Genomic DNA, 11,271 nt, shown 5'->3' on the forward strand with positions numbered 1-11,271 from the left:
AGTAAGGAGGACACACTCAGTTCAGGCACGTACAGTGCAAAGTTAAGTCAATGCAGGCTATAGAAATCAATGGGATATAGGGAATTAAGAAGCCTTAAGTCCGGTTCCGGTTTCAAGAGGAGCAACTACCACCCATGGGAGTCTTGAGGATAACTCACAGAAGTACTGACGTGGACGTCACCACCCTGGGCCAGCCCCATATAGCGCTACAATAAGAAGGACTTCTATGGGAAGAGGGCAGATCAATAGATATAAACAATCTCAGCACCCTGAAATTAGGAACAGGCCCAGACAATAGCAAATCACTGGAAGAAGCAAGACTCACCATTGAAGTAATCGGGCATGGTCATCTGGTTGCAGGTTCAAGGTAACACCAGTTGTTTTTAGAAGCCTCTGGTGGCCTCAGACGGTAGGCGGAATACCTGGATTTGGTTCCACAATGAAGAGGGGGACCCTTCAAGAGATCTTCATGGATGCATTCCTTGCATTGACTGCAGACAGGATCAGGGGACACTCAGCAATGCAGTGGTCAAACTCTGGTTGTCCTGCAGACACTTCTCCTGACGTCGGGTAACTCAGTAGATTTCTAGATTCCCAGCAGAACCTTGAAGATACCTAAGTCATGTTCCAACCCTTTGGGCACACGAAAGTCCATGCAATGGAAGCTGGCTAGTTTCAGGCATTGCGGGAATAGTACAGTGGTGCCCGCTCCTGCAGGGGAAATCTGGCATCCAACCTCAAGCAGAACAGGTGACTGGTTGGTCCCACCAGTCTTATCGAGGAAAGCACTTCGCAGAAGTCTTCCCTGTCACGCAGATGGTCGAGGTGAGCAGTGTAGTGGTTTCTACATGTACAGTACTGGTCACTGGTGCAGTCCTCCCGCGTCCCTCGGTCGTCTTCTTCTTCTTCGGATCTCCTATGGTCCAGTGGTCGGCTTGTGTTCCTGGGTCCAGCTTGTCTCTTTATATCCGAAACAGGGGATGGGGTGACCACAGACCTCCAACGGGGACACAAGCAACATTCGAACTTAAAGGTGGCTGTCCAATTGGGGCCAGCCAGCCTTCCAGAATCTTCCCCAGCAACTGAAAGTCTCCTGGAGGAATGTGCATTGGGGTCTGGGCGACCGCTCTCCACTTCCTGCCAGCACACACACAAAGGGGAGCTCTCACAGGCTTTCTGCAAGAACTATGTGAAGATGAATGAAAGGAAAGGGCCCTCCCTCACCTGGTAAGACAGCCAACAAAGGACAGGACACTTTCAACAGGAGTTAAAACAACAAGCGCAACCATTTTGGGAATATAGTGCATTATCGCGGCTGCAGTAGCCTTGATCAATGCAGTCGCAAAAAAAGAGTAAAGAATAGCAACTGCCCCCAGCCTGTTCAGGGGATGCCTGGAAAGTATCAATTGTGTAGATTTGCAAAATAAAAATCTCCCCAACACTCCCAATGCGTTGAAGGAAAAGACCTAAGAGGAGAGGAGGGGCACCTTTTCTCCTCTCAGGAGGAGGATGTTACCCCCTATCTTTAATGAAGTGATTGGGAAACATTGTGCTGTATGTTGGTTCTGGTTCATGAGAGAGGAGCACAGAACTGCTATGTTTATGAGTCAGCATGAGGTGTCTGAAGAATTCAGGTTGGCAGGAAAAGTAGGAGTGAAAGAGGAGGCTGGGCCATCGGAGAAGGACCTTTTGAGCGCCAAGACAGGGCCTATGGTGCAGTCTCCCATGGAGGCAGGGCTTCAGGTGTACGCCCCTATGGGGATAGAGACTGTGGTGGAGCAGGAGGGCATAAGGGAGTGTGGGGGAGAGAACATGGGCACAGGCCCGTTGTGACAGCTGCTGTAAACACCCTTGAGTACAGTGAGATGATTCCTGCCTAAGCGGGTGCCATTGCAGGGAAAGAACAGGTTTTACCCAGAAGGGCATGATTGCAGAGGTGGGGGAGATCCTTAAAGCGGAGTCTCAGGTCAAAACCAGCATTTGGTTGTCACGCAGCAGGTGGTGGTCCTACCTGAGTGGGTAGAGTTGGAGTAGGAGGTGGTGAGGAGAGTTCTAGCCCTGCGCCTGCCATTGCCCTGGAAACACAGTCCTCTTCCTTCCTTCAGCCATCTTGGTATTGGGTTTGGCACAATTTTGACATGCCCAAGGGGAGATTTTGAAGAGTGAGGAGTGTGTGGTTTGCAGCACGTTGAAGAGCTGTGGTAAAAAAAATGGGGCATGGGGCAGAGAGGCAAAGGGCCCCACCTTGGGCATGAGGCCAATGCACAACTACATTCAACAGTAGGCACTCAGAGATTTACCAGGCAGATGAGCCCACACACCATTGATCCCACCAGTGACATGGATTCTCCCATAGCCCCCTCCATGGGTGGAGATAATTTGAGTTCTAATTTCTTCCAGGGCCACGATGTATCACATTATCGTCATTGAGTATGCCATGGCAAGCACAAGGGAATCCCTACATTCATCTAGCCTACCAACTCAGTGACAATGGAGCCAGCACCTGTGTGCATCAGCAAGCCCTTGTTGCCAAAACTACTACAACAAGTGAATGGAGGTGCCATGCCACCGGCAGCACCTGTATTTGGGCAGAACCACAGGACCAGGTGATGAGTCATCCAGGCACCTATTGCTTGCGTTATCTGATGCCTCTCAGACAAGGGAGATGCACTACACACAATGATGCTGCGGTGGAGAGACATTTGCTGCATTACCCTCCTTCCCTTATGTAGGTGGTTGTGCAGAGAGGAAGGAATGAAGCAGACATGGGGCGTGACTGTCCTCTTATGTGTATTCCCCAAAGGGTGGTGGGCGAGATTATAAAATGTAGGGCGTGGCTGCATCCAGTGGGAGAGCCTGTGGACTTTAGGCTGCACTCTGTGGGAGAGCATGAAACCATTATGACATTAGCAATTGGCAGCTCTCTCTGGGAGAGCCCAAGAACTGTAGAGAGTGGACGTTCTCCCAGGGTCAACCTGGGAACTATTCACAAGTGGCTGCTGTGATTGCAACAATAGTAGGCCTCAAACCTCAATAAAAACAATGGCACAAGAGGCAATGGCATGTTGTTCTAAGCAAATCAGCAACTGATCAGGACATCTCAGTCACTAGTACAGCTATCTGTTTTCCAACCTCATGCAACAAGAAACACACCCAATCCACTTTTTAGTGTCTGACATGTAATGGGTAACATGTAATCGCCATCATACGAACTGGTGTGCTGGCTATGGGTAGATGTTGGTATAGTCTTCCACAGTGAAATGGCTGTTCATTTTTATAAATGTCAATTGCTCAACTTCTGACACTGAAAGACTTCCCTTGTGGTTACGGTCAATTTCTCCCGTTTGACTAAAGACTCTCTCGAGCTGCACACTTGCCGGTGGCAGCTTAGCAATTCAAAAGAAACTTGCACAAAAGCTGCTGGCCAGGCCTTTCCCCCCTTCGCCGGGCTGTCCGCTTGGCGTGTGTGCCAGCCCCCGTTATACATCGGCCTCTCCGTGCCCACGTCCCCGTCCCACCATGATTATCTACAAGGATATCATATCTGGGGATGAAATGTTCTCTGACTGACATCTACAAATTGTGCGAGACCAGCGACGGCCTTTGTATAGTGGTGGAGGGGAAGATGATCAAGGACAGAAGGCGGCGTCGACGACGCACTTATCGGTAGGAATGCCTCGGCGGAGTTCACCCACTGCGAGGGCGTCGACCCCACAACAGTCAGCGGAGTCGATATAGTATTGAATCACAACCTTCATGAAACAGATTTACGAAGGAGTCCTTCAAACATTATATTAAAAATTACATGAAATCGGTCAAGGCGTTTCTTGAAGAGAACAAGCCTGAACGAGTGACTCCATTCATGACTGGGGCTGCACAGCAAGTGAAAAGTATTCTAACGAACTTCAAAAACTATCAATTCTTCACCGGTGAGAAAATGAATCCAGATGGCATGGTTGGATTCCTTGATTTCCGGGAGGATGGAGTGACGCCACACATGATTTTCTTTAAGGACGGCTTGGAACTTGCGAAATGCTAACCTGGCTAGATAACAATCCTGATTGATCATAAATGGCTGCTGCTTTTTCATCTGCACAAGGACTGAGCTTTTCAACAACTTGACTGTCAAATTCAGCTTTGTTCATCCATTTTCACCCTGACTTTTGAGTGGAAGCTTTTTGTTTTAAACTTGTCATTAAGTTGAAAAAATAAAATGCGTTGAATCCTCTAAAAAAAAAACTTTAAAAAAAAAAGCCGCTGTCCAGAACATAGGCGCCTATCATCTGTGCTGCTGATGGTCCACTCATCCACTGTCTGTTCTTGTTGATGACCTATCCCTGTTCAAGATGCCAGAGGCACCAAGGAAGATGTCCCGTAGCAACTCCTCCCTGAGGTTTCCACTGCACTGCTCACAGAGCTTTCAACAGGTGTCAGTAATGTACCGCCCATTGATGTTCTCACTCTTGAGCTCGACATTCCCAGTGTAATTGACACGTTTGGGCTGGTAGGTATTGTTCCTGTTGCCTGCGCTCTTTCTCCAAGAGCTGCAGCAAAGCATCTTTGCACGTTTTCACACTTTCTCCTTGTGATGTTTGCCACGAGTCCTCCACCTTTGCACGACGATAGAAAAGTGGGAACATTTACCTTCAAACATGGGTCAATAACAAAAGCCAGCAACCAATGTTACCTTTAAATCCAACTACTCATGGATCAACATGCAAGGTTGAAAAATGGTACCTCACCAGCTGTGACGCATCTACATCACTGGACATGGCATGGGCCGCTGCCATGTTGGACAGGTTACCTGAAGTAGGAGGGAGAACCTCACTGAGGAGCACAAAGTGATGGGAATCTACTTTGTGGCCTTTCCAAATGGTTCAAGTGCAGCATAAACATTTGACAGCGACTTGCACTGACGAAGCGTCAAAAATGTCCACTCTAGAGCTCTGCTATAAGTGTTGCAGTAATCGATAATGGCATTGCAGTGCTTGCATATCCTTTCCAACATGTACAACTTAGGAGTTGCAATAAGTGGCCACTGAGGTCTTAAGGTTGTGCTCTGGCAAATCCTGGTGCACCAGCCTTGTTTATAGATGTATATCTAAGCCAGAGCAACCATATCTTTACTGGCTGTCAATTACTGATAACGTGTGGGATGACCAAGCAAGCAAAGGACATGCACGAAGGGGACATGAATTGTCTGGCCAATTCATAAGGCAACAAGAACTTTCGATCGTCTGTCTGCCACAACGAAGCCCATAGGCAAATTAAGAGGCCTTTGCCACTGTGCCACTACCTCCTCCACCTTCAACCAGATATGAACTCGCCTTCGGGAACAGCCATGTAATCCATGTATGCACAACAATGCTAGTGCCTAAATGTGCACACCTGCTGCACCCTTGCATTACCGCAGGACCCCTCTTGGTTGGTATTTATTTTAACTGGTTATTTATAATGCGCTTAATACCCAGAGCTTTACAAGTGCGGACCCAGAGATCGAACCTGTGTAGCTCCGTGTCGTCTTGCTTCCAAGGCAAGTGCGTTGTCCCTGAGCTATCCTCCCGAGATGAAGGAAGAGCCACACAAGCTATTCTCCAGAGAGGAAGGAAGAGCCACGTAGTGTCCCATGATGTCATTAGTCAAGGCTTTGACCACTGGTCCAACTGTCCACGGTGAACAGTTCTTTTGGCCTTTGAACTGCTATAGTGCCCCTACCATTGCAGTTATAACTACAGTGTCTGGTACCGCCTTGTTGGAGAACAAATGGCAGTGGAAACTTCCTAGCGGCGATCAGCTTTTCCAATAAATTACCAGAAACCACAGGTCTATTGCTAGCATCCATGCTAGGTTACCATCCAGCAGTCACTGTCCGTCATGTGGCTTGGGAAATTGTGTTCCCTGCTCAAACAATTCCGCAAGACTGGTCAGACACAATTGCTGCAGTATTTTCAGTGGTGATTGTGCAGACTGATGGTGGTATGCTGCTTGTCTGAAGGTAGGGGGATGGCTGAATCTCATATCTTTTCACTTCTTCTCATGTCTGTGCCTGGGGCCATAGCATATGGGAACATATTGATATAGTACCCAAGTTGGTCTCTGTCTTCCCTCTACACACTGTTTACCAGCAGTGTGTGCAAGTCATAGTAGTAGGAGTAGTAGTTTGTCCTTTATATAGCGCTTTGATCCCATTAGTAGGGCCTCAATGCGGCCAGATGTGGTTGCTGTTTGTTCTGTGAGAAATACGACCATACTTTACATTTTCATTGTGGGCTAAAACAGAGGTTGGGCGCAATGGTGATGGTGGTGTTCTACATGCCACATAATTATGTAATTTATTTTCTGATTTCTCGAGTAGACTGTGCACAGGTGGGGCTGAGCTTCTAATTATATAACAGCCTATATGTCTCTGGTGTAATTCTTGTCCTTGTTAGTTTCAATGCTTTCCAACAGCAACAGATAGTCTTGTCTGGACTCTGAAGGATCATAATCTTTATGTTGCTCATCATAGATATCATCTTAATTGTGGTCTGACTTATCAGTCGAGGGGGTAGCAGTGATGGAGACCCGTGATTTTCAAACATCTCACACTGTTCAACAACACAACACGTGTGTTTTGTTTTCCCGATCTTCAGTAGATATGATCTGCACCTCTCCCCATTCTGCTCCTAGAATAGTGGATTGAATTGGAATTTCTCCTCTTGGAGTATTGGTGGATGTTCATCTTGGTAGTGAAATAACAGTGAATATACTCCAGAGTTTAACTTGTGATGGGGATGTGGAATGTGAGTTGGATGATACCTGCAATTGACAATGTGCAATGCAGGGATCCCGAGAGCACACAGCAAGTGCTGATGCAGATGAGCAGCATGTCTCCCCTAGCCTCTGCGTTGTTTGGGTGCTCCAGACATGTTGTTCAAATGCCAGTAAGACAGAGATCCTTCTCATTGGGTCCCCTGCTCCCGCTTTTCCCCTTTCACTCTGGCCGGCCTCCCTTGGCCCTGCGCTTTCACCCTCTTGTGAGGTAAATAACCTCTGGGTCATCTTTGACTCCACTCTCTCCTCTCCACACATCACTGATGTCTCTAAAAAGTCCCATTTCCAACTGCATCTCCTTAGAGGTATTCTACATTTTCTCACCTTCCCCCAGAAGCTCACTGTCTACAGAGCTTTGGTTCTCTCTAGGCTTGACTATTGCAACAGCCTCTTTCTCAATCTACCTAACTCTACCCTCCGCCCCCTTTGGAACTCATCCAAAACAGGAACGCAAGAACTATCCTTCGCCTTAAACCCATGAACCGCATCTCTCCGGCTTTGAAATCCCTAAACTGGCCTCCGGTGGCTGCAAGTATTAAGTTCAAGACCCTCTGCATTGTCCACAAGGCCTTCTGGGGCTGTGGCCCGTATAATCTCCAACACTCTCTTCCTAATTACCTTCCTTCCAGAGCCCTCTGCTCGTCTACCTCCAGTTCTCTACAGGTGAGTCGCTTCTCCAAGCAGAGACTGGGTGGTAGATCTCTTTCCTCTGCAGGTCCCACCCTCTGGAATGGCCTCCCTGCCACTCTCTGCCTTGAGCCAGACCTCCTTAAGTTCCAGAAGCTCCCCAAGACCTTCCTTTTCTCCTCTTCCTTCTCTCTGCATCTTCCCTGCTAACCTTTCCCCACCTCCTTTTCCCTCTGCCTTCCTTCTGCTGCTATCCCTCCCTTCCTCCTGTTACGTTGACTGGCTGCCTGGTGCTCCTCTGAGTCATATAGGACACCTGTCCCCCCTACCCCCCCGCGGCCAGTCCCTAACACTTGCCTTTGGGCCCTCATGCACTGCCAGCTGGCCTTCCTTGCACTTCCTGGGCATGTTCCCCTTGGAGGCCCTGCCTTCCTGCACTTAACCTAGGGCACTGTTTCACTGGGTGCACTTCTACCCCTCTCCTCTCCTGCACTTCTTGACTGTACACTTGCACAATCTAAATGATACTAGGCCTAGTAAGATCATTTGTCTTGTTCTCCCCCGTTTTCCCCCTCCCTACCTGGTTGCGCCTTAAAACACTTGTGTATAGGCGCATTATAAATAACATATAAATCAATCAAATGTGTCATTCACTCATTGACTGGTATCTCCCACCTCTCTGAAGCTCTGCTACTTTCCCCTTCAAGAAACAAATAAGCGTGAGGTTCACACAAGCTGCTCTCGAGGATTCTATGCTCCTCCTCCCAATTAACACCTGTTTGTCTAACGTTCAACCTGGTCTAATCACTCAAAATTCTGGGTAGTCGAAGTGCTAGTGAATAAGTTCATCCAAGCCAAGAAGAAAGGGTAAGTGGACACCCCCTTCCAGGCTCGGGCTGGCCTATAGGGCAATAGGCTCACGGTCGAATCAAAAATGCAAAATGCTCGTGTGGACCATATTTTTGGGTCAAAGTGGGCCACTTTTTTGGGCAATGTGGGCTACTTTGATTAGTTACTTCACTATGAGGCTAGTAGTTTTGACCAGTATTGCTAAATAAATATTCTTTAAAATGCACAATTTGCATCACATTTTATCAAAACACTCCCCCGTGTGTACTATTCCAAAAGTGTCACAAAAGGAGTGAATAGCCATTTGCAACTGTGGGCCCCTTTTGTATTGGTGCCGGAGACCATTTTATGGCCCAGGCCCCTTCCACAGAAAAAAAGCAGGTGGTTGTCCTTTTACTGTAGTGCTCAAAGCAACAAAACAACCAACGTCTGGTAAAAAGAGATTGAATTATTGCCGTTTTGACCCCCTCCCTCTTTCTTCTCACAGGAATCGCTGGCGACTGGAAGAATCTTTTCACTGTGGCCCAGAATGAAAGGTTCAACGAAGATTATGAAAGGAAGATGGCGGGATGCACACTGCGCTTCCGGACAGAGATCTAAAGGCGGCCTTTATCATTTCATGTGCTAGGGAGTGGTATAGACAGGGGGCGGCTTAAGGGGCAAAGCACAGCCAAGTCACAATCTGGCAATCTAGCATGGCACACAACACTTTTACCCTTGCCCTATAACTAAGTGTACATGGTGCAGGCTCACCCTTTCACAAATCATAGCTACGCCATTGCTACGGTAGGTTCTAAAAGGTAAATATCCAGAAGTAAGTAACTGTTTATTTGACACGAGACTGACAGAACTTTGCGTCCCCCCTTTTTCAAAACAGATTTTTGTTTGTGGCTATGTGGCAACATGTTTGGACACATGCCTTAAAGGTGAATACATCATGTCTTTAACGACACAATCTCCAAAACCTCTGTCTGTGTCATGTCTGTTTGTTTCCTTCCTGTGTAGACCTTACCCTGTTGGTTATCAGTAGATCCAAAATACATATCCTAGTTATAGAAGACCAGTAGAAAAACTCCACTAAAGTTCTGACACCCAGTGACCAGGAATACATTAAATCATAATAAATAATAAACCAGTTTTACGTGACACCTTTTAAAAATATACCATTTTAATACGTCTTTCCTTTTTAGCTCATATGTAATTATGGCGGGAATGTGTGTGCGCGCGTCTGTGTGTGTAAAATCAGTGGAAAATAGCAGAGTCCTGAAAAGCTGTAGGTTGTTTGTGGTGGCTGTTACTTCTACCTACAATCTGTTTCTGCAAACAAAAAAAGTGTTATTTTCTTCTTATTGAGGATTGGAACATGAAGATGAATAGATTTACAGGGAAAGATGCAGTGGACGAGTTAATAATTGGAAAGAAAAAAGAGGCAACATTCCAAAAAAAGGAAGGACTCAAAGAGGAAAGGATGACTTGTGGAAAAACACTGACTTTTTTCACATTAAAAAGCAATTGTTTAGGTTTCCTCATGTTGCACATTAGCAACACCTAGTGCAGCCAAAAACGATTGCCATTGGACAGTTGCAGCTGGTGAAGATTTTTAATTGGAGTGGCATATTTGTATGTTATATTTTATATTTATTTTTTTTCGCTTATAGCAAAGCACAGCACGATGGGGGGCAGTGTGGCGGGAGCTTTGGGCTTGGCATCTTACACAGTAGCACAGTTATCTGTTGTTTGAGGGAGGGATTTTTATTTTGCCAGCAGGTATTGTTGGAAGAGACACACTTTTAGTGGTTTGCAGAACTGGGGAGTGATGGGAGGTTTCAAGCCTGTACTGGGATTGAGTTCCAGATGGTCAGCGTACACATTTCTGATCAATACGCGGGAGCAACCGTGCGTAGTGAGGGAGCCTGAACCAACCAAGAGAGGCTCGGGGGATTTAGGGGTTTCTCTAACACAGAATTTGTTAAAGCCATGAATAAAAACGGTGCATTTAAGAGCACACTTTCTGTAAAAAATGGGTAACAAGTCACACAGCTTACAATCATTTTTGGAGAGTAACACATGACAAAATTCAATAGATAGCAAATCACCAACCGTGCACATAAGCATTTTCCATTTCAGTTTTCATGATTTTTTGTCCACAAAATATGCCTATGTGTAAGGGTGCAGAAGGAGGAGACTGACACACAAGTGGCATAGTGGTTGCTATAGACTTTTATTCACTGAGAAAATAAAGAGAAAATCTAACTTTCACTATCTCTTGGAGGTGTTTCCCTACCTCAACTAAAGTGCTAATGGATCTGTTTGAATGTCCTTGTAAATTAAAGATTCCACCGTTATGTGTCAAAATCTCTAATCCTGCCCTTACACTTATAACTAAACTAGAAGGTTGCGTCAATGTTCTTGGTCCAGGAGAATGACTCCCTTCTCCTGGACTGATTAGCACAGTTCTGAATGCAAGTTCTTATCCCTGGGGCATGACTCCCTTCCTCTGCTCCCAATTCTTCCCAGACAAAGGTCTGTCAATTCTGTAACACTAGATAACAGAAAAGTTCTCAGTTTCCTCACCCCAGGGGGAATGGCTCCTTTCCCCATGATCACAATTTTATGTGATTTGATCAATTTCACAGATTCAACTATCAGAAGAAAGACTTCCTTCTCTAGGTCTCTGCTTTCACTGTTTCTAAGACAAAACCACGGGGACTCCCTCCCGTCCCCTGGTCTCTTGGTTAGATTGTCCTTTTTCCTGTAGATGTAGCTCTACCAGGAGAATGATTCCATTCTCCTTGTATCTTGGTTTCACAGTCACTTCACACTGAGCGGTACTCAGGGGGAATGACTCCCTTCCCCTTGTCATCCTTCTTTCACACTTTTCCTTCTTTCCCAACAGATCATGCACAAATATGATTCTTGACCCTGTTTTCCCCAGTATAGCCCACTTGGCCTTCTTGCTTGCCAAGTACTGCCACAAGAATA

At 46.5% G+C, this 11,271-nt stretch overlaps 1 protein-coding gene and 1 pseudogene across 2 annotated transcripts in view; both read left to right on the forward strand.

The window, feature by feature from the left end:
* LOC138581035 (sulfotransferase 1 family member D1-like) overlaps positions 1–9,435 on the forward strand; it is a 209,974-nt gene extending 200,539 nt beyond the window's left edge. For both annotated transcript variants that reach the window (XM_069652059.1, XM_069652060.1), the window contains one exon: positions 8,777–9,435. In XM_069652059.1, the coding sequence (XP_069508160.1) occupies positions 8,777–8,889 (113 nt within the window). In that variant the 3' untranslated portion in view covers positions 8,890–9,435. The remainder of the gene's footprint in view (positions 1–8,776) is intronic.
* LOC138581036 (translationally-controlled tumor protein homolog) lies at positions 3,435–4,239 on the forward strand (annotated as a pseudogene).
* Positions 9,436–11,271: the final 1,836 nt, after the last annotated feature.

The sequence above is a fragment of the Ambystoma mexicanum genome, chromosome 3p (genome assembly GCF_040938575.1).
Source record: "Ambystoma mexicanum isolate Mex_15411 chromosome 3p, UKY_AmexF1_1, whole genome shotgun sequence".
NCBI lineage: Eukaryota > Metazoa > Chordata > Amphibia > Caudata > Ambystomatidae > Ambystoma > Ambystoma mexicanum.